At 42.3% G+C, this 24633-nt stretch overlaps 1 protein-coding gene across 1 annotated transcript in view; it reads right to left on the bottom strand.

The window, feature by feature from the left end:
• Positions 1 to 6106: 6106 nt before the first annotated feature.
• The window catches only part of dnah9 (dynein, axonemal, heavy chain 9), a 157409-nt gene continuing 138882 nt past the window's right edge, over positions 6107 to 24633 (bottom strand). Inside the window, exons 72-78 of the mRNA XM_078279756.1 lie at positions 23510 to 23701; positions 23178 to 23369; positions 19997 to 20167; positions 15583 to 15765; positions 10958 to 11211; positions 10739 to 10874; positions 6107 to 8920 (exon numbers count right to left, since the gene is read on the bottom strand). Of these exons, the coding sequence (XP_078135882.1) occupies positions 8693 to 8920; positions 10739 to 10874; positions 10958 to 11211; positions 15583 to 15765; positions 19997 to 20167; positions 23178 to 23369; positions 23510 to 23701 (1356 nt within the window). The 3' untranslated portion in view covers positions 6107 to 8692. The remainder of the gene's footprint in view (positions 8921 to 10738; positions 10875 to 10957; positions 11212 to 15582; positions 15766 to 19996; positions 20168 to 23177; positions 23370 to 23509; positions 23702 to 24633) is intronic.

Below are 24633 nucleotides of genomic sequence, written 5' to 3'. Positions count from 1 at the left end.
CTTTGGCCCGAAGGACATGAGGTCCATGCTTTCCAAAAACACTGTGCGTCAGTCCATCTCAGATGAGCTTGGGCCCAGAGAAGCCGACTGCGTTTCTTGGTGTTGTATATATAGATAGATATATGGCTTTCGCTTTGCATGGTAGAGTTTTAACTTGACCTTGTAGATGTAGCAGCGAACTGTGTTAACTGACAATGGTTTTACAAAGTGTTCCTGAGCCCAGGTGGAATATCCTGTACATAATGATGTCGGTTTTTAACGTAGTGCAGCCTGAGGGATCGAAGGTCACGGGCATTCAATGTCGGTTTTCAGCCTTGTCACTTACGTGCAGAGATTTCTCCAGATTCTCTGGATCTTTTGATGATATTATGGACTGTAGATGATGAAATCCCTGAATTCCTTGCAATTGTACGTTGAGAAACGTTCTTAAACTGTTGGACTATTAGCTCACGCAGTGGTTCACAAAGTGGCGAACCTTGCCCCATCCTTGCTTGTGAACAATTGAGCCTTTTAGGGATGCTCCTTTTATACCCAATCATGACCAATTAACCTGTTCACCTGCGGAAAGTATTTTTTGAGCATTTCTCAACTTTCCCAGTCTTTTGTTGCCCCTGTCCCAGCATTTTAGAATGTGTTTCAGGCGTCAAATAAAAAATGAGTGAATATTTATAATATAGTTTGAACATTAAATATCTTGTCTTTGTAGTGTATTGAATATATGTTGGAAAGGATTTGCAAATCATTGTATTCTGTTTTTATTTACTATTTACCCAATGTCCTAACTTCATTGAAATTGGGGTTTGTACACTCCCTTCTGTGAGATGGTCACTGTGTAGGTGTATAAGTAGAACATGTGATGTGGTGGATAGCACATGTAGTCAGAAAGCAAAGGTGGGATTTCAAGGCATCCTCTTCATGGTTATTAGTTATTGTTGAGCGCTGCAACAGCATTATCACATCTCACTGAAATTAGTTCTCTGGATGCTTACATATTATGCACACCAAGGCATCTCTACAGCATTCGCATTAGAAGGTTCTCTGCACTGACCTGTAACCTAGCAACCGTCTGACGTCTCACCCAAGCAGATGATTAAAGGTACCTTCTTTTCCATTCCGAGCATGAACCCTTTGATAGATCCCCTCCTTCGACTCCAGCATTCTCACCTCAGTAGCGTGTCACAAACACTCATATTACCTACAAATACATAATATGAATCACCACACAGTTTTTAGCGTTTTGAGACCAGGGTCTGTAGCTGGTGTAGTCTGCAAAGCCCGATCATTAACTGCTCCAAAGCATCTGGCTTTTCATGTTGCACCAGGACAGCGCGGTCGGTCTGCAGGGGCAGTTAGAGGACTCTGGTCCACAAAAGGGACTGATATTCTGGGCCTGAAACACTCCATGAGCACTAATAAACGGCACACATGGCAACGATAACGAATTAGGAAGGTGGTCTTTTTTTAGCCTTTGCAAAACCAAAAGCACAGACGCAGATTAACAGATTAAACAGAAACGTACGATACAAACGGCAGCTTGCAACTAACTAGTTACAGTAGTAATATATGTGGACCATATCTTTAGCTACCTACATTATTTTCTGGGATTATGTGTCACTTTATGGCTGGAACAGGAGCGGAGATGCTTCTATATCAGAGTTTAAGCTAACGTTAGCGGATCTGTGCTCTTCATTAGGGTTGGGTACCGAAACCCAGTTCTACTATGGAACCGGTTCCTACGCAAACGGTAGTATTTGGACCGGATAAGAACGCAAATTTCGGTTCCGACTGAAATATTTTCCCTCTGTCGCACCGGAAAGCGGCAGACTCTTTTTTCCTTCTCCCTTTTCCACCAAGAGGCGCACGTGCCCACTCACCGTGTGAAGCGCGTGTCCGCGCTATTCTCCGACATGCACTCTACAATCACTGCAGATAGACCCTTTTTGTACACGCTCCGAAAACGGACGTAAAAATGTCACACTTTGTCTGTAGTCTACCATTAGCTAGCTATCGTAAATGTAGGCTACTTATTAAAATGCCATATTTTCCCTCTGGGCTCACCAAAACGGACGTAAAAGCATATTAACCATTCACTGCACGTGATCGCTAGTAAACATATTACACTTGTTCTGGTAGTCTATCATTCAGGACAAGACCCTGTAACATGATGGTGGGGGAGGGGGACAGCCTACCCAAATTGTCTGCCCTTTCAAACTCATACCTGTGTGTAGGCCTGCAGGCCTCTTGGACACCATCTGAGAGAGTTTTCTCCTGTGCAGGACATGCCATAAGTCATGAGAGGTGTCGTATCTTGCCAGAGAAGACAAATATGGTAATTTTTCTGCAAAAGAACTGCTAAAGTTTGAAGCTGGTTGGCATACCAACTCAACAACATTTATTTTGTTAAAATGGACGATGTCTTGTTAATAGTGTAACTGTTATTTGTTAAATTATTGTAGTTATGTGTGAGTTATTATGTGAGACTTAGGTTTACTTATTATATATTTAAGTACTTTAAAACGTTAATATATTGTTAAATTTAAATAATTTTCAATTTAAAAAAAAAACCTCCATAAAAGAGCCTTTCTTTGATGTCATTTTTCAGTTTTTCAACAATCGGTTTAGGAATCGGTTAGGAATCGGAATCATTTTAAAAGTACCGGTTCGGCATCGGAATTGTAAAAATCCAAATGGTACCCAACCCTACTCTTCATTGGAGCTGAGACAGCGTTACTTTTGCCAAACACATTGGTTCATCCTTACAGCCTTATGAACAATAAAGTATAATCTGTGTTTCTTGTCCAAGTATTCTCATTAGACATTAGATTAGAATATGTCACATTAATTACGTAGCCATGCTAGCGGCATGGCTCTATGGATGGCCAACTGTCAGTGGGTCAGTCCACCATTTTGGTCCAGACTGAAATATCTCAACAACTATTGGATGGATTGTCATGCAATATGGAACAGATATCCATGGTGCAGATGATTGATCCAAATGATTTAAGTGATTCCCTGACTTTATCTCCAGTGATACCATGAGTTCCAAATGTTATTTAATGAAATATCTCAACTATTGGAAGGATTACAATGACATTCATGTTTCTCTCAGGATGAACTGTAATAACTTTGTGATCCCTGACGTGTCATTTATTTCCATCATCAGGTATACTGCACATTTTAAGTGTTCCAATACTTGCTAATTAATTCCTGCAAAACTAATGGCATTCCCATCAGCCTCTGCTGTAATTTGTCTTTAGTGCTATTAGCAAATGTTAGCATGCTAAAACAGTAAACTTCATTTATAATACTAGCTGGCTGCATTCTGCAACACAAGAACAAGACTGCTCCTTTATTTCTATGTTTTATACATGGTTCTTCAACTGGTGACGATGGGACACGTAGACTCTTTTAGCATGATTCCATGTATGTAGCCATGTATGTAGCTGTCAGGTGCATTTAAAAGGGCTTTTTACTGGGCTCTCCTTTAAACCTGGAAACACACAAAAAAAAAACACAGCTGCAGGAGGACTTAGGCAACTAGCTAACGCTGGCTACACATCATTTCAGACGGTCACCGGCTGGAAATGAAAGGCTGCTTTTGTTTACAAAATACTTTGAGAAGTGAATCTGCCACCATTATTATTGTAAATATCTCCAACCGGCAACGGCAGATGGCCGCCCACCATGAACCAGGGTCTGTCTGAGGTTCTGCCTGTTTCTTGGGGGGAATCGTTGGGTCTTTGTAAATTATAGAGTCTGGTCTAGACCCACTCTATCTGTTAAGTGTCCTGAAATAACTCTGTTAGGATTTGACACTATAAATAAAATTGAATTGAATTAAATGGCATATACAGTGGGGCAAAAAAATATTTAGTCAGCCACCAATTGTGCAAGTTCTCCCACTTAAAAAGATGAGAGAGGCCTGTAATTGTCATCATAGGTACACTTCAACTATGAGAGACAAAATGAGAAAAATAAATCCAGAAAATCACATTGGAGGATTTTTAATGAATTTATTTGCAAATTCCTCGGGAAAATAAGTATTTGGTCACCTACAAACAAGCAAGATTTCTGGCTCTCACAGACCTGTAACTTCTTCTTTAAGAGGCTCATCTGTCCTCCACTCGTTACCTGTATTAATGGCACCTGTTTGAACTTGTTATCAGTATAAAAGACACCTGTCCACAACCTCAAACAGTCCAAACTCCACTATGGCCAAGACCAAAGAGCTGTCAAAGGACACCAGAAACAAAATTGTAGACCTGCACCAGGCTGGGAAGACTGAATCTGCAATAGGTAAGCAGCTTGGTGTGAAGAAATCAATTGGGGGAGCAATTATAAGAAAATGGAAGACATACAAGACCACTAATAATCTCCCTCGATCTGGGGCTCCACGCAAGATCTCACCCCGTGAGGTCAAAATGATCACAAGAACGGTGAGCAAAAATCCCAGAACCACACGGGGGGGCCTAGTGAATGACCTGCAGAGAGCTGGGACCAAAGTAACAAAGGCTACCATCAGTAACACACTACGCCACCAGGGACTCAAATCCTGCAGTGCCAGACGTGTCCCCCTGCTTAAGCCAGTACATGTCCAGGCCCGACTGGAGTTTGCTAGAGAGAATTTGGATGATCCAGAAGAGGATTGGGAGAATGTCATATGGTCAGATGAAACCAAAATAGAACTTTTTGGTAAAAACTCAACTTGTCGTGTTTGGAGGGGAAAGAATGCTGAGTTGCATCCAAAGAACACCATACCTACTGTGAAGCATGGGGGTGGAAACATCATGCTTTGGGGCTGTTTTTCTGCAAAGGGACCACGACGACTGATCCGTGTAAAGGAAATAATGAATGGGGCCATGTATCGTGAGATTTTGAGTGAAAACCTCCTTCCATCAGCAAGGGCATTGAAGATGAAACGTGGCTGGGTCTTTCAGCATGACAATAATCCCAAACACACCGCCCGGGCAACGAAGGAGTGGCTTCGTAAGAAGCATTTCAAGGTCCTGGAGTGGCCTAGCCAGTCTCCAGATCTCAATCCCATAGAAAATCTTTGGAGGGAGTTGAAAGTCCGTGTTGCTCAGCGACAGCCCCAAAACATCACTGCTCTAGAGGAGATCTGCATGGAGGAATGGGCCAAAATACCAGTAACAGTGTGTGAAAACCTTGTGAAGACTTACAGAAAACGTTTGACCTCTGTCATTGCCAACAAAGGGTATATAACAAAGTATTGAGATGAACTTTTGTTATTGACCAAATACTTATTTTCCACCATAATTTGCAAATAAATTCATTAAAAATCCTACAATGTGATTTTCTGGATTTTGTTTTCTCATTTTGTCTCTCATAGTTGAAGTGTACCTATGATGAAAATTGCAGGCCTCTCTCATCTTTTTAAGTGGGAGAACTTGCACAATTGGTGGCTGACTAAATACTTTTTTGCCCCACTGTAGCAACAGTAACTAAGGGAGTCAGGGCTTAGCAAAGGGTCAATTGGAGGAAGGTATTAATACTTGAACACATTAGTTTTGCTGCACTACAGGCCAGAATATGTCTCCTGTGCAATGCCACACTACAGCTGCATGTGTGCACAAGCAGAATCTACTTTCATAACGTCACCTGAAGGAGTCATTTTGGAGTTCTACATAAATTACCTCATGCTCCCTTCCTCCTCCTACTTCCCCTCACCTCCTCCTCACACCTCTTTGTTAAGGCTGTCCAATAACCAGATAAAGGAGACGCCGGGGAGCCTGGGCTAGGGCAGCGAAGAAAGAGCTGGCTTACTGTACTGCGTGCATGTGCATCCACTGTTCGTGCTGTTGAGGGATAAATCTTTGAGACTCCACACTTGAATCAGACTCTGATTTGCAGAGGGTTGTTTCATCTCAAATGGGGAGGAGGCAGAAAGAAAGGAGAGAAGTGGGAGGACGGGGAGAGATATGGAGGAGGCAGCACTTGGGAGACTGGAAACAGGAGATAGAGAATGAGTGCATATTGGCACTTATATGGATATATTATGTCTATCACATTGTTATTGCATTATGTGAAAATAAAACCAAATGCAGAATGCTGCAATGATGAGATAAAACATCTTTACTGTGGAGGTTTTTGGGAAGAAAGTGGAAATGTAAAATGATTTGTATACATACAAAAATATATACTGTATATGATCAATTAAGACATGATTAGAAAATGTGCACATAGTGTAGGTAGTTTTACAGATTTGGATTCAGCTCAAATGTGTGAAATCACCCAATAGTTTAATGTATTCTGTGATATTCCACAATTAGCTGCAGCGTCATAACACCTCATAAAGTGACTCACAGATACATATCATCGCTCAAATTTCTCCTCAAACACATACAGATAATTAGCATTTTAGTAACTTACACAATACATTTACATACAATAGTTCAAACAAAGTCTACAAACTAGTCATGGACGATTTAATGGTCTTCAACTACTGAAGCTCAGAAAGCTGCATTTAAAGGCAATTCTACCCATTGGAATCAATGAAGGAATGTACGCAATATGACACTTTGGATTTTGCTCTTGAGATGCGTCCAGATTTCCTGCCACTGGACATGACACCAGAAATGAATATGGGCAAACAGAGAAAATCTACAAGTTCTGAATCTACAAGTGAGATGTCATTTCACCAGTATTTTTGTTTTGCAGTAATTACAGGATATGGCACATTGCATTTCTAAAGACAATCATTAGGTGACCTGACAGGGTGGGTGGAATGAGGAGAGTCACTATCTGTGCCCAGCTGCATGAATTTCAGTGTGTCCTTGATGCCAAATACTCCCCTCAGCTCTGCAGGGTTCATTTAGGAGCATAAAGCCTTCACTCACAACGCCACTTAACATATTGTTAGCTAGGGTTGGACGATTGGATTTGCTATCGGTGATCAGATGAGTACATCATCAGCAACTCTGGTTTGGTAAAATAAAATCCTTAATTCTTATCCTTATTCCAGCTCTACACACTGTTCTCCCAGCCAACCAGCGGCTCTCACTCCGTCTTCGGCGGCACTTAAATTAGCTAAACAAAATGACAAAAAAATTGCCCAAAAACATCAACCGGTGATATCTATCTATCTATCACAGGTCGATGTTTTTGGGCAATTTCTTGACATTTTATTTAACTAATTTAATTTAACAGTCTGCCTGCTCAGTGGGCAGAACAGTGTGTAGAGCCGGAATATTTTCACATCTAACTTGGTGAGTTAAGGATTTTATTTTACCAAACCAGAGTTGCGGATTGTTGGAACAGAGGAAAGACTAACCAATACAGGTTTGTGGAGTTTCTGTCCATTTTGAATAAAGTGTGTTTTACGATGAGTAACAAGGTAATTAAGTTAGTCTTAGTCTGGTGAAAGAGACACCTCCAACCGACTGGAGTCCCTCACGCAGAAACCTCAAGGCAATCAACACTTACAGGGCTGCTGGTGAGGCAGGGCTCCTCCTAGTTTGGTGTTTAAGATCCAGTTCAGGGTTTGTAGACAGTTTGAAGACAGGTGGTCTGGTAAACAAGTTGAGCAGTACAGGGTGTCCAGTGCAACGCATCAGGGAACACTGAAGGAGCTGAAAGCAAACACTTAGAGGTCAACATCCTTGTAACTCATTTTCTTCTAAGGCATCATTGGAGGAGGGCAAGGTGTCACAGGTCCACACAGCATTCCTGGATGGAAGAAAATCGTGCTCTGGTTTATTGGCATTTCTTTAAACCCATCACAATCGTCTTGGGTGGTGCTAAGTGCCGGACTCAATGAAGGTGCCTCTGCAAAATAGCCTCAGGAAGGAACTTGTTTTGGTGGAACATGTGTGAGTTCAAAGGTTGTTTTAGTCGTGCAACAGAAAACTCAGATTGGACAGATAGTCTAGCTAGCTGTCTGGATTTACCCTGCAGAGATCTGAGGAGCAGTGAACCATAGTCCTCATAAATCCACCAGAGTTTAGAACGCCAACACAAAGATAGAGGAAGATGACGGACATCCGGTTGAAAATGAAGGACATACGGCGGGATTTTCGGTGGCACCTGAACAATCCCGGAAATGGAACATCGTGGATATAGACTAGGCACTGAGTAACTAGACTTACTGTTCATGAAGGGTATAACAACAATAATATATATAATAATCATATTGTGGAGAAAGGCTGGCTTGCTACATTTCTGTATTAGTTTGTTTCTGTCATGAAAATAATTTGAATGGATTTGAAACTAAGTGATAAGGTGCTGCTTTGTCTAAAGTTAATCGAGGTGAAAGATAAACATCTCATCTCACCGCGTGTTTCCCTTTGGCGTACTGACTTTTAATAATTTTATCAAGTACAGTTGTGTTGCGTGCTTCTACACTAACTACATTCTTACAGTAAGTAACCAAGCTAGCTTCCTACTGATGCCTTCAGCTGTCCGTCATGCTGCTCCCACAGAATGTGACCACAAGAAACATGTCTCCCCAATATTTAAAGCTACAGTGTGTTTACATCTTCTTTTACTTTGGTCACATGCTAAATGTGGAGATGAGCCATAAAGTCAGAACACTGACTTAGTAATCAGTCAGTCACGCAGCAATACACTTTGGCCTCCATAAGCTGCTGGTTATTGGGTGTACGGTGTTCCGTGGTCTCCCTTCATATGGAGCCCTCTGCCCTGTTGGCACCACAAGAAAGTTCATCAACTCTGGCTAGATCTGCAGAAGCAAGGCCACTCCAGCTAAAGTCCACTTGGAGGGATTTTCTTTGGTCTTCAGGTTGAAGGTCCATACGTAGGTGGGTCCCCTCTGGCGGGTCTTATAGACAGGACACTGGTACACATTCCTGCTGTCCTGTTTGTCCACAGGAATGGCCCTGATGAAGATGACAGGAACGGTCGGGGTGAGCTCTTTCCGACGGGCGTCTACAATCATGCCAGTCTGAAAGAGAAAGGAAGTTTGGAGGAGAAAGGAGGAGAAAGGAGAAAGGGAGGGAGGGAGGGAGGGAGGATGACAAACCAGTCAACCACAGACAGAAACATTTCACAGAGCTGAGGGAAGTTAGGAATTGGTTTGAGGTGCAGTGAAAACGTCATCCGACACTGTACTTGCCATTGAGACTGAATTTAATAATGTTCCTTTGTGAGAGAAAAAAAAGGTGTTTGACTAATATTGGTCGGCACAAACGATGTTAGACGTCCAGTTTGCAGAACACAATGTTGTGGTACCCTTGAAGAGTGGTGAAAGTCAGCAGAGTGTGAGTGGAAGTCGAAAACACAGAAACAGAGCGGTCCGTCTCATTAATTAATCCTCCTACACTTAGCGCCTGACAAACACAAGTTTCACCATGCATGCACAGTGACTTTCAGGAATAAATGTAAATCCTGATGACTTTGGAAAAAAACTCAGAGGACAAAGCCCTAATTACGTCTGCATTTGCTATAAACTTTAGAGAGCTGTTAAACACCATAATGTCTGTTTGGGTAAATACACATAATGGTATCTTACATCAGGCCACGTGAGCTCAATGAGATTCAACGGATTAAGTTAAATGATAATGTTGGTAACAGATATCTTCTTTTATTATCTTCTTTTTTTTAGTACAATCTAATATACATACTGAGAGAATAACAATGTATTACTTAGCTGGAGTATTCATCATTATTCATTGGTGTCCATCACACAAACACAGTGTCATGTCTGCGTTCTGTCATATCGTTAAAGGCTTTCGAGTCCAAAAGAATTTCTTTAGATGTCTACAAACTGACTCCCTCCTGTAATGTGCCTTCCCTTTGCTTGATTTCTAGTTCCTTTTAATGTTCTTTAATGTGTCTTTTGTGTTTTCTGTCTGTAGCTATGTTTTTGTTTTCATGCGGCTGCCTGTCTCGACCCGGTCTCCCTTGAAAAATTGAATCTTAATCTCAATAATAATAATATAATAAATATAATAATAAGACTCTCCTGGTTAAATAAAAACAATATCCTTTCAGCACACAAGGTGTTTATCATATACTTTATGTAGCTGTTTTTGATGTCTGAAACCCCCTCTGAATAAACGGCAAGCTTCATTAATAAAGATGAGCAGGTTTATCACAGATCTGTGGCTTGTATGGCTGCTCAGAGCTGTGTCCAGATGGAGCACTGCTTTCTCTCCGCGCCGCTCTCGGCTACTCGCCGCCAGTGGCCTTAAGGGCTGAGTGGAGGACATGAGGAGAGGAGGAGGAGGAGGAGGAGGAGAAGGAGTTGTGAGGAGCAGCTCATCTGTCTGCCTGTCTTTTTGCCTGTCTCCAACTTTAATGAAGTAAAAAGGAACCACTCCTCTAAAGGGTGATCTAAGTGTTCAAGTGCACACTCTGCACTTTCCCTAATTAAGAAGTCTACAGGGATGCTCCTTGAAAGCTGGGCGCGTATACAGTAGCTGTATGTATGTAGATAGATAGAGCCCTGGGAAGCTGAGTAATGCAGTGCGCTCCGACAGCTGAACGCAAGCAGGATGCAAAGCATAAAATTAAGCCACAAAGGGATTGTGGAAAATATCAAAGTTACTTTACTTGACTCAGTTTAAAGATGCATTTTTAAGTTAAGCCCACCTTATGTTCATGTGTTAGTCTGCCATCCATCATCACAAGTGGTGTGTAAAGGGATATTTCTGTGTGAGGTGCTTGCGAATCAAAGTGTGCTTTTGTGGATCTTGTATCCACGCCTTCCCTGGAGACTAGGCATCAGCTGAACAAAACCATCAGTGAAGAACTTGTGTACCTGTGTGTCCCAGCGTGCGCCCTCCATGTACAGCCCGTGCACGTAGGCCCCTTCACGGGGCGGAAGCGTGAAGTCTTCGCGACTCTTCTTGGTGACATCACACTGCAGACACATCCTGTCCAGAGGCCACTCATTCCTGCCATTCAAACAGAGATATTTAATGTGGTTACTCATTGTCTACATTTACAACCTCCATGTCCTAGTGCACCGCAGCCCTACCTGCGAGCCATAGCCTGCATGATGGCTGTGAGGAAGGACTGTGGGTTGAAGAAGCCAGCCAGCCACACCGCAGATGGTAAGGCGAAGTCCGTGGACCAGGCTTCCAGCTCCTTGATCCTGGCCAGCAGGTCGGTGAACCACAGGACCAGGCCACACATGGAGGGGTAGGCCCGCTTGGTCCAACTGTCTGGCACCAAGTCCAGGAAAATAGCATCCTGAAGGTTCTCCATGTCACTCGTCATGGTTAACTCTCCCTGAAAGGTGGGGTATTCAATAAGGGAGAATATTCAATAACCAACTGAAATCATCCATTTTGCAGCCAAACATCATTGCCCAGGCGATTTCCAAGGTTATTGTTAATATTTGTATTGCTGAAAGGACAAACGATCATCAGCAACGCTCCTTTATTCCCTGGTACAGTGAATCTCATCCATGTGTCCTCGTAGGGCTAGTTGATTAGCTGCTGTGAATGGAGAGCTAACTGCTAACATGCAGGCTAGCCTGGAACATGCTACCACTAGGCTAAGCTAAGGGTAGCACAAGGCTAAGCTACAATAGCCAATTCCTTTTGACAAAACCTCTTCGGGTCAAAATCTACTGTTTGTTGCCAAACTGGTTTGGTTGAAGTTAAAGGTCAGGTTGGTCAAGGTCAATAATGTACAGTAGCACTGCCTTTATAAAGATAAAAAATTAGAACATAGTGAACCTTTGACCTTGGCAACACACCGTGCTTATATTAAGCTGCACCATCTCAATGAGGCGAACCTTCTGATAGCTCCTATTTATTCCACTATAAAGACCAAATATGATTCCGTTTGCTGGTACAATAGTCTACCAGGCTTTTAAATCACTGATCTGATTTATTGAGGCTTGTAGTGTCGGGAGATCCAAGCCTCATAACTCCCGACAAACACTTTTACACATTTCCTCCTCTTTCTCTTTTCGTCTGACTCAGTCAGGCTTGACACACAGAACGCAGACGTCTCATTCCTCTCTGCTCCTCTGCAAGCCAAATCTCTGACTCATTCTGACGAACAACAGAGAAAAAGGTTTAGTTATGCAGGAACACTAATGCAGCAGCCCGTCGCCGAGCCAACAGGTGGGAATCATAGGGCTTGAGGAGAAGTGAGGGTTAGTGCTGGATTTTGAGGGACAATTCACTTGAAGTTCATGACCATGCTCTGAGCAGCATCCCTGCTGGGCCAGTGGTTCTCAGGATGGGATCTGTGGACACCCCCCCGAGGGTGATTTAGGGTCGAAGTCAAACGTCTAAGTAAACTTTAATACCCCACAAAGGGAAATTCACGTGGTCTTACAAATCTCCTTAAACGAAAAAGACACTTTAAAATATGGTCAGTACGCACAATACAATATACAACACTAGAACAATAAAGCAATTCATAACTAACACTAAAAAAGACTATCTAAAGTGCAATAATCACAGTGATAAAAGAGAAGGTAAAGAGCCAGAGAGTTGCATTATTGTTCAAAGACACTTTCAGTCATTCATTAGGGCCCGAGCGCCGACAGCGGCGAAGGCCCTATTGGAAGGAATTATTATTATTTTTTTTTTTCCCGGCAAATGAATTGGCTTTTTGAGGTGCTTAACATATTCAAAAACTCAGCAAAATTGGCGGGCGCATCAAGCCTGCGTTTCGGGAATAGGCTCACAAAAATGGCTCGCTAGCGCCCCCTACAAAGTTAAACAAATTGAGCCCCTGCAGTGCGTTTATTGCAGACTCACGAAACTTGGTACACATATGTAACATGTCAAGATGTACCAAAAACGTCATTGGAGCCATACCCTAAACCCAACAGGAAGTCCGCCATTTTGATTTCAAAGTTCGAAATTAGTGCAATTTTGGCCATTTCCACGTCATACTTTAACAAACTCCTCCTAGAGATTTTATCTGATCAACTTCAAATTCGGTCTGTGCCATCTTAAAGTTGTTAAAAGCAAAAATTTGTCATAGGGCGTGGCCGTGGCGGGGCGGCCATTTTGTGCGTTTCGCCATCAAAACAGGAAGTGGGTGTAACTTGAGTGTACATTGTCCAATTAGCTCAAAACTTTTCAGGATTCATAAGAGTCCAACCCTGAGGACAAATAAAGGCCGATATTTACTTAAAGTCATAGCGCCCCCTAGTGGCAACAGGAAGTAGGCCTAAAAGTCAAGGTGCTATACTTTAACGAACTCCTCCTAGAGATTTCATCCGGCGGACTTCAAATTTGGTCTGTACCATCTCAACACCTTAAAGATGAAAAGTTATTAAAAGAAAAACTTTTTGTCAAACGGTGTGGGCGTGGCGTGGCGGCCATCTTTAGTGTTTAGCGATGAATAAAGAAATTGTTGTAACTTGAGTGTATATATCTGCCCGAAATTTCTCACGATTTATAAGGGTCCAGGTCTGAGGACATCTACAGGCCAATATTTACTTTTGGTCATAGCGCCCCCCGCTGGCAACAAGAAATGCGCCTTATGTGACAAACATCATCCGATTTACATGAAACTTATAATGTGTGGACGACATGTGATACTGAGCCGCCCCCTGTACTTTAACCACGGCCACTTACTCAGGCCCCCTTTCATAACATTTGAACCGTTTAAGGTAGTCTTGTGTGAGGTGTCATTGAACTCAGCAGAGAGTTTCCTTCTTCACTGGTGATGGTTTGGCCCGCCCCCTATGCTTAAGCCACGCCCCCTTTCATACCATTTTAACCATTTAAGGTAGACCCTTGTGTGAGGTATCATTGGACTCAGCAGAGACTTCCTTCTTTATTGGTGATGGTTTGGCCCGCCCCCTATAGTTTAAGCCATGCTCCCTTTCATAAATGCTGACCCATCTAAGGTAAAGTCTTGTGTGAGGTATCATTGAACTCAGCAGAGACTTCCTTCTTTATTGGTGATGGTTTGGCCCGCCCCCTATAGTTTAGCCACGCCCCCTTTCACAGCTAATGAATTGTATGACGTAGAGTCTTGTGTGAGGTATCTTTGAACTCAGCAGGGAGTTCCCTTTTCATTGGTGACGATTTGCAGTGTCTGAGTGCCGCGCAAATGCACGGTCGCAAGGAGCGCATCCGCCAGTAACCCCAACACCCGCAGAGGCACGAGGGCCCGTCCATCGCTGCTTCCAGCTTTAATTGTTCTTATAGCTGTAGACACAAATCATTCGCTGAACCTCATAGTTCTGATTTTCTGCTGCAGAAATCGCCCGTTTGACCTGCTGCTGCTTCATGAATTTGTGTTGTAGAGGATGAGCAGGATCATTGAGGATCTGATCTGTCTTAGATCATCTTTAACAAAATAGGAAATAAGCCCCATTCAGTCTAGAAAAGCTATTGTCAGCGATGTCAGTGTGGTCACAGTGGTTACCAACAGTCCATGCTGTTACCATGGTGATTACGGCTGCACAAAATATTGTTTGTTTTTTAATCGTCATCGCAATATCAACTGGCACAATAAACACATCGCGAAAACAAAACAAAAACTGATTTTTTAGTTAGTTGAAAGAAGAAAATATCAGTAGAAAATAACACTTTAAAATTTAACTGTCATTCTTTTTTTAAGTGCTGCATTTTATGTTCAATTAAAGAAAGATGGAAATAATTTCCTTTAAAGGTTCAATGTGTGGGAAGTTCTCCCATCTAGCGTTGAGATCATATATCGCAATCAACTCTCTCGTGCCACGCAGTTCAAAGTACGTATTACAGCTACGGTAGCCTTCACGCTTTTTTCTGATGACGCCGGTCTCTTGCACTTTTCAATATCCTTTTTCTTTTTCTGGGCGAAGAAGAAGACTCCTGTTCCTGAAATTTAGATTTTGAATATGTGTGGTCCTCCATGTTTCATTCTTCAAACTTGCCAGGCCGGGAAGCTACGATACCAATTAGCAGCATTAGCAGCTTATTGTGTGACAGCGAAAACGCGAAAGGCGGAGTAGTATGTCCTGTATGTCCCTTACCGGCTAATGTATTTCAAGATGAACCCCAGTTCATGCAAATGTAACATTTCAAGCCAAAAGGAATACTTGGAATTGATGGTGGTGGTAAATATTCATGAAAAAGGACAAGTTTGTGAACGGGCAACACAGACTTTGATAATGAACGACTAAAAACGTAACACACTGGACCTTTAAAGGTCCCATGGCATGAAAATTTCACTTTGGTCAAGGCCACACCTCCGCCTCCCCCCCTCTCCTCCTCAATTGCTACAGACACAGAAATGGCACATACAAAGGAAAGCTCATTGTGGGACTGGCTCTAGTGGCTGTAATTCTGCACCAAGGCTGAATTTCGGGAAAGAGACTTCAGATACAGTATTAGGGGACCACTAAGGTCTATATAAAAGAGACTTCAGATACAGTATTAGGGGACCACTAAGGTATATATAAAAGCATCCAAAGAGCATCATGTCATGGGACCTTTAATTTGTTTTAAATTCAACAAGCACTTTGTTTTATTTTAGCAGAATACTAAAAGCAGCAGAACCGAGAACACTTTAATATCTGTTTATTTATCGCAAGTAATATCGTTATTGCAATATTCAACAACGTTATCGCATATTGCATATTTTCCTCCAGCCCTGATGGTAATCATACCAGTCACCATCACCATCCCCTGTCCTCACCTTGAGTCCCAGGCTGAGCTCGCTCAGGGAGCGTCTCATCTCCTGTGTGAGCAGGTTCATGCGCTCACACTCCTGCAGCGCCACCACCTGGTAGGGAGTCCTCTCCTCCGCCTTCGCCAGCAGCTCGGCCATGTTGAACTCCTCCGGGAGCTTCTCCAAGATCTCCTCCAGCACCACACGCACCTGATAGTGTGGGAGCGAGGGGATTGGCAGCAAAAAAAAAGAAAAAGAAAACATTGTTTAATTCATCTTACAGTTACAAAGATACTCAGACACAGAAGAGGAGAGAATGCTCAATGAAATCAAAGACTCACGAGAGATTGGGGTTATCTATATCAGATGAACTCAGTCGTGCCAACGCTGACAGCCTGAGAAAGCGTTACAGTTTGAAATAGACAGTTTCATAAATATTCATGAAGATATATTTTGCAAGGCAGCCCTTTGTTTTCAATAACAGTCTAAGCCCTCCAGAAAATCAATGCTCACATCATATTTTGGTGGGTAAGTGATGAAAGCTAATGCCCGTGTCAACATTTTCCCAAGGCAGCCAGCATTAGCGATCAATCAACGGATTAGGTGCCCAACAAAGGATATGAGGTCATCATATCTATGGATTTTTCAGTTCAAATATCTGATCTTGGTTTGGCAGCTACTGGGCATGCTGAATACAAAGTGAGCCTTGTTGGTAAGCATGGCTGTCATCACACGCATGCACGCACGCACACAAGTTTAGTTGTTACCATGGAAACTTATTGTGAAAAGTCTCTACAAATAATCTCTAAAAATAAACCGAACAAACTGAACCAGGATTAAGTTTAAATCTGACTCAGAGCTAATGAGACCAAGTCAAGTCCGTTTATGAACTGATTGTTTGTGCGATGTTCACAGTGCAGCACATATAGTGTTTAAATGTACAGTGATAATACTTTTGAACAAAGGGTGTTTGTACGAGGTTGGAAAATAAATAATCACTACGTTATTTGAGACCGTGCTGCTATTGGAACGTTAGCAGCAGGAACCGAGTGAGCAGTGCGGCGAAACTTTGCTCCTGGCCGAGAGAAGCAGCTGCCGGCCGGGTGTAGAGCTCTGCTACGCTCTGCCTTTATTTTATGCTGTGACGTCATGGATGTAAAATAAGACTTGTGACAGAAACTGTCTCCGGTGACAGTAGGCTCTCTGATTTACAGTATGTCTTGCCATACAAACTAATGCTAGACTAGGCGAACTGTGTCAAATGGTGTGTAACTTTAAAAAAATGGCACATTTCAGCATGATTCCAGAAATACCATTAACCTTTATGTTGTTGTATTAGGTTGTTGCTGTTCTGCATTAAACATATAATAAAGATTTGTGAAACAAAAATGATCCAAACCACTGTAGGTGAACTCTCTGTTAGCTTGTAATCATGGCATCATGGGGCCAAGTCTGACATTTCCTTGTATCATTAGTGCTGAAACATTCATACACAATATGTGAAAGCATTAACATTTTCTAGGAACTAATGCTAGAAGACTTGTCTGCTCCTCTGGTGTCATTTAGTGATTTTTAAAGCTGAAAATCACAGTAAAACATCAGCCATTGGCCAAACCTGTTATTGGCGTTATTTTAAACTGCAGTGCATTCAAAAGGACAGTGTGGATCGGAGAGCTGTGAGTGATGTTAAGATAGATAAGATAAGATAAGGAGGAACTGTTGGGGAGGGTTTCAGGATGAGAGGGGACTGAAATGTAAATGTAACCTTATCACCAGTAATTTACACTGAACCAAATACATTCACAAGCATAATTGCATTTATTAAAAATGGTTCAGAAAAGAAATCAGTCCGATGGTAAGAGAAGTAAAAGAAAGCCTGATACATAACTCACATTGTGCAGCTTGTTTCAGGCAACAGTAAGCATGAATGACTTTTTAACAAAGCTAACACTACACCCAAGACCCTTATTCATGATATTAAAAAAGTGACACTTGCTCCATTGAGGGAGTGCACAAGGCTGCACTCTCTCTGACAGAACATTGGTTTAAGCTTTTACACTCAAATAAGCTTGATTTCAGAGCAGTACTGAACCAGAAAACGCCATCCCCTGTAAAATCACCCTGGGTGCTGCCAGAGGCCCCAAACAGTTGGTCTGCAATTTATTTTCTATTCAGTATGCAGCAGCTACAGAGAATGTCACCTGTTGTCAGCATATATTTAGGATGTGGTGCTCAGCCCAGAGTTTAGAGAGACAGTCGGCTTGGTGAAAGCCTTTGGTTTACATATCTGCGGCGGTATGAGGGGTGAATATCATAACTTTAGTTCAAATGCCACCATTTTACCCCGAAACCTCACGGACCTGTGAGTGGGTCTGTCAGTTCAATTCAATTCAATTTTATTTATAGTATCAAATCATAACAAGAGTTATCTCAAGACACTTTACAGATAGAGTAGGACTAGACCACACTCTATAATTTACAAAGACCCAACAATTCCAGTAAGTAAATAAAGTTCATGCTGTGCAGCCAAACATTGTTCAAACCCGCAGAACTCGACTTTAAGTTCTGAAACATTCATAAGGTACCAAACACACAGAATTCAGTAACACAGAATGTTGGCAAAATGAGTACAAATTGATGCACAAGACATCTGTTGAGGGAATGAAAATGTACAGTATCTAATTTATCTATCTATCTTTATTTATTTTATTAATCTAATGATTGAGAAAAGAACTGGCAGATAAAATAGATAATAAATATTATCATTAGTTTCAGCCCTATTCCTTGTCTATATACCTGTGGGGCTACTTTTCCTGGTTGTTGCCCGGCCCCATACATCCAGTGAAATCTTAATGCTACAGCATATATAGTGCAGGCTGCTTCCAACTCTGTAGTTGTTTTACCATTCAAAATTGCCTTTGTGCACAAAGTCCATAAAGAAATGTTGGACTGGCCTTAGGCCTGTCGCAATATGCAATAAATGAATTAATCGCATGATAAATAAAAATGAGCTCGATAATTTTTAAATGGAAATTATCGCGGCCAGAAAAATTTCCATTTTATTAATTGTTTTTGATTGTGTTAGTTTTTTATTCCAGTGCATTTTTTGTTAACAGAGACTGAGAGTCCATTTTATTTATTGTTTTTGGTTGTTTTGTTCATTTATTGTGGATATTTAAAATGTCTTCCAGTTCATTATCACTATATTAGATGAAAATGGTCTCAGAACAACAATATTATCGTTTATCGCAATAATTTCTGGGACAATTTATCGTCCAGCAAAATTTGTTATCGTGACAGGACTAACTGGCCTGCACAGAGCCCTGACCTCAACCCCATCCAGCGGCTCTGGGTCATTGTATCGATGCATTGCGATGCGGACCTGGACAATTCAGCATGGATGCAGTGACAGACCATAATCGATTATTGCCTACTGATGTTGCTTGTTGATTTTCCGCTAGCTGCTTTTTGGTGTTTATGCCTTTTGTCTGTTGTCTGCTGTGTTCAGACTCTACTACATTCAGGAAGTGTCTTTAAAGGCTCAGACACACAGAGCCGACGGCCAAATGTCGGCAGAAAAGGCAGTTGGGCTGATCAGTCTCCCCATATTGGTCAAAAAAGTGCCTCGGAACACACCAAAGCGTAATACGTAATACGTCTCCATAACAGCAGGTGGCGCTAATCTGTATTGTCGCCCAAAAATGAAAACCGGCAGCTGATGGGACGAACGCGTCACATGGGTCTGGTTTCTCCAGAAATTCATGGCAAGTCATGGCGGCTTGTTCAGAATACGATCTCATATTGTACTAAAATAAACACGTTTCTGAAAACATTTTAAACATTTAGATCAACAAAGGTCAGTTTAAAAGATTTTCGTCAGATTTTGAGAGACTAGTCACGCTCATTCTGCTCCCCGTTTCCGGGTTAGCACTCTACCAATCAGATGGGTCATCTGAGGCCGACTGCCGGCAGTGCCCGCCCAGCCGATTATACATGTAAAATCGGCCAAAATGAAGGACGACGGCCCCTCAGACGGACAACGGCATGGAACACACCGAACAGACTCGAGTCACTGACCTCGCCAGACTGTCCAACGGCCGATTATCGGCTCTGTGTGTCCGGGCCTTAAGAGCAGATACAATAAAAAGGGGAGTTCATACATACTGTATCTGACTGCTTGAATTTGTTGATGAAAACCATGTGTAGCAATATATAACAATATTGAGGAGGTGAAGCATTGTGATATTGAATCGATTGGAATCGTTGACAGGATAATCGTAATGGAATCAAATCGTGAGACCATTGAAGATTCACACCCTTAGCGGCAACACTGGCTACAGCAGCAGATTTATGCACATGGATATGGGGTGAGATGTTCAACAATCACTCATGTTTGGTAGTCCGTGTACTTTTGGACATGTAGCATCCAATAAACACTAACCTTTTCCTCACGCGTGGTCCCACCACCCTCTCCGACTCCTCCGTCCCTGGGCTGCATTTCCAGCACCGTTCGGAAAAGCTTCTCTGAGGTTTGTGTGAGGAAGCCGATCTCTGCGTTGGGATGAAGGCCATACAGGTAGGGCGACTCGGCAGGTAGGGTGTGATCAATGTACTGGAGCAGAAGAAAAGCCATGTCAGAACTCTCGTGTCATCAAAATCAATCCTCACCTAGACTTTATGGATTTCTGTGTGAACCTCAAATTCAGAACTTTAAGGAAGCTTGAAATGTTGTGAAGCCTGAAAATGACAACAACATAAATACATGTTTTTGAACAATAATCCTAATTATTTTTTTGAAAGCATACAGTTTGGCAACTCCATTACTTCGTGGCAGAAGAGTAGTCTTTTTCTCTCTCAGATGTTTCTTAGTACTGCTGACAAAGGACAAGAATGGAAGCATATACATGATGAGATAGTTCTGTGTGAGAAACAAACACTCAGGATCAATTGACAGACTGTTAATGACCACAACAAAAAGGAAATGTGGCATTTTCCATCTGCTAGTCCATAATGAATTTCCACATGCTTTTAAGTTAGTGCAGATTAAAGTGGAAGCTCAACTGAAAAAGGCTGCTTTTTGTGGGGCACTTACATTATATAAAAACCCCTTTAATCACAATGTCCTGATTAAAGTTTGGATGGAAAATAGATTGGCTTTTAATACAGAAACACTTTGTAGTCAGCTGGTTTGATCTCCTTTGTACCTGCTGGCTAACGCTGATTGCATACACCTGTATATTTTTGAAAGAGGAGTAAAACTGCTGAGTCACCTTCATTCTTGGTGCTCCTACCACCCCTCTCCTCTCCTAAATATACTGTAAGTTTGTTTCGGATGGTTGTGAGGGAGGCGACGGCCTCACAGACCCCCGGGGACCCACAGGCCTTTACAGTCCCTGTTCTTTGGCCAAAATCTCAGCTACTCTGCCCTCAGCTTGGACAGCCAAATGTAAAACGCTCCAGTGCTTCCCACCGGAGCCACTATGACAGCCAGGATGTGACCAGCGAGCACCCGAATTGGGGGAAATTGAATACAAGTGGTACACCCCGCTCCCTCTGCCTCCCCGGGGACCTCATGAGGGAAATCTGGACTGTCTGCAAGATCACTTTTTCTGTACCACTGCTATTCATGGAAATGTTGTCAGTTGTCAGTTTTTCTTAAGGGACACCAGTAAAGCTGGTTGCAGCTGTCAGAGAATGAAGCATTAAAAAAAAAAAAACACTCCAAATTCAAAAGTGAAACGACCACAGTATGTCTGGCCTTGCTTCTTTATTAATCACCGAGAATTATACATAACATCTGACAGTGTTTCCCCTACCATTGTTTTGGGGGGGCGGCCCGCCCCCACTGAAAGAATGACAAAATTATATAATTATGCTATATATTCCACAAAAAAAAAGAAGAAAAAACACAGATGCGCGAGATAAAGCTATTTTCACACATACAGGTAATTCGCTTCTCGCTCCTCGCCTTAAAAGTTCAATTCATTTTAACTTTATTCGCGCAACCTTGCCCCTATTTCACCTGTTGCTGAGTAACGTACATTAACATTCCATGGTCTCGTGCAGGGTCCGAAATTAACTCTGCCAGTCGCCAAATGCGGGTACATTTTCTGCTTGGCGAGTTAATTTCAGAGGACTATCCGACACATGACGAGTAAATGTTTGTACCAGAATAGTTGTGTTTTTCAGTCTTCATTTTGGTCAACCTGCAGCTACTTTCTTCCGTTTCTCTGCACGTCGGAGCTTCACAAACACACACTGGCGCACACACCGGAACGCCAGCAACCTCGTCACTTCTGTTTACCTCAGGTAGCGTTTAATCAAGCTCTGTGTTTATTGATAAATAATAATATCTGACGGACAAGGTGAGGCGAAGCAGTAACCTGATGTTGCCAGGAGCTCAAGCTCATGAATGTGCAGAGATTGTACGTAGCAAGAATTTGACAAAACGTAGGCACTGTACATTCCAAAACAGTAACTACAGTTAGCATTGCTAATTGTTGGGCAGAGCAGGGTTATATAAAATGTCACAACTAATGAGATACCTGAGCAGGTAAAGTACAGAGTACCTGAGCAGGTAGAGTACAGAGTACCTGAGCAGGTAGAGTACAGAGTACCTGAGTAGGTAGAGTACAGAGTACCTGAGCAGGTACAGTACAGAGTACCTGAGCAGGTAGAGTACAGAGTACCTGCAGGTAGAGTACAGAGTACCTGATAGTAGGGTCATCAGAGTGGATTTAGCGCTGAAAGCAGCTGCCTGGTGCGGCTCTAGATGGGTTGATACGAGCAGTGAGACAATACTTAAATATTAAAGTTGCGGTCTGTCAAACCAAAACAATGAGAATTGTCTACATAAATGAAAGCGCTGTAATGGACTGGTGTTGTTTGTCCTAAGGCATGCTGGGAAAGGCTGATCCACCTTCCATTGAGGTACATAGCTGCTAGCTCAAAATCTACAGCATTTTGTGCTGCATCTATATCAATATTATGTGTGTTCCATGACTCATCTAGTTCCACTTATTGTGACTTTCGTGCATTTTATCTTTCCCTGTTAGATGACTTGAGAGTTTGTAAGAGTTTGCCAGTTAGAGTTACAGGCACACTCTTTCCACCCACAGAGCTGCTCCACCTCACAGAAACATTTATATAACAAACTACAAGCTGTTATGTCCCAGGCACCCATATGGGAAGAGTTTTATTGTTATTGATTTAGCACTGAATTGTAGAACTCTACACTGTACATGGGGAATGGTGATGGTGAAAACAACTCTTAATTATAGTGATTCAATTCTAGCAATATTAAACCACCATTAATTTCGCTGGAGGCCACATAGAAGCCCCCTTGGGGGGAAACAGCTAGAGTGCTACTGCTGTAATCCTTATATTTTCTAGCATTGTAACTATGGGTTATATTGTAGTTACTGCCTGAATTCACCTTTTTATAAAAAAAAATATATTCTGTTGTATCTAAATTACTTTTGTTTTATCTCTTTACATTCCTGTTTTAATCTAGTACTTTAACCAAGTATTGTTTAACTTTCTTTTTTACTTTTTGTAGCTTGAAGAAATTCCTTTTCTATGTAATGAAAGGCTAGGATTTGCCTGATCTGAGTGCACCTCACCTGGTGGTAGCTGTTGTAGTCCATGTTTCCAGGCAAGGGGAAGCCAGGTGCTAGGTGCAGCTCTCCCTCCATCATCTCGGGCTTGATAAATTCTTCCAGGTAGGTCCGACACAGACGGCGGTCCCAGTCGTCCGTGATGTGACCCCCATACATGATCTCACCGAACAAGTAGCGCAGGTCATCATATGGCACCTGGGATAAGAGACAGGGGAAATGGTGGCTTTGTGTTGTTTAGCTAAGGTCATATGTGTTTAGATTTCCAATTAAGATTACAAACGCTGGTGTTTGTAATCCTTTGCAAAGGAATAAAAGTAAAAGAGAAACACATGTACCTTAGGATTGGCCTCCAGGTAGTTGTAGAGGACGTTGATAGAAATGGTGAGGTCTCCAGTGTTAAAGGGGTATGATCTGTTCCAGCCCTGAGGACCAAACTTCCTCCTCTCTGCCACCACCGCATGGAAGTAGCACAGGGCAAACAAAATGCTCTTAAACTCATTCTCCCGCGCACACATCTCCAGCGTGTCCTGGAAAACAACAAAGCAAAGAGCCTCCTGAACTGTGCAGCTGCATTAACTGTGCCACGGCGGTGTGTTGCAAAAGTTGTGGCAGGCAGCGCTGTGATCTGTTTTATTTTGTCCCCAGCCGTGCCGCACACTAACAGACAGACAATGACAATGACTAGATAGCAATAAATCCAACAATGAGATTCCCTTTTAATTGTCACAACTTGTCAAGCACTTTCAGCCTCCAACTGTCTCCTGGGCTCATTATTCCAGATAAGCAAATAAAAAAACTGGACGTAAATGTCATTGTAATCTCTGGGGAGGAAAGATAGTTAAATAAGCATGCCAATAACCCCTATGGAAATAGGAAGGCTAACTTCTCTTTACTCCAGCATGTGTCATGTACACTGAAGGCCCTTTAACTTCCCCTGCTGCAGTGCCCTGGGGAGCTGACTCTTACCCTATACACACACACACACACACTTTCAGAGATTTAGTTAATATTCTGCACGGTACTCCTCTGCTCAACACAGCTGAAAGAGATGCATAGCCTCCCTATTCATTAACTGTGGACTGGAGAGAAACAACATCTAGTCAGACTGCAGCGAGGACACAAACACACAGGCATGCACATGCACTGAAAACGCACCTCAATATGTCTGAACTGACAGAGGTGCAAGATTAGCATCAGGGTATGTGTGAGTCTGAATAACTAGAAAATTTGACAGGTAAACTGAATCGATCAGTTTCAGCAAACAGAATTACAAATCCAACAGTATTATACAAGTGTTATCTCAGCAAAAAGCTAAAGCATTGTGCCAGACGTTAACTTTAGCCCGCCCAGACTCCATCTCAGAGGCTTCTGGGGGGGGGAATAAGCAGTAGAGCTATACGCATCTGTCATTTCTCTGGCTTAGCACGGGCTTTAGCCACGCGGGTGGGCTATTACAGAG

The sequence above is a fragment of the Sander vitreus genome, chromosome 21 (genome assembly GCF_031162955.1).
Source record: "Sander vitreus isolate 19-12246 chromosome 21, sanVit1, whole genome shotgun sequence".
Lineage (NCBI taxonomy): Eukaryota > Metazoa > Chordata > Actinopteri > Perciformes > Percidae > Sander > Sander vitreus.
This window is presented reverse-complemented; position numbering and strand designations above follow the sequence as displayed.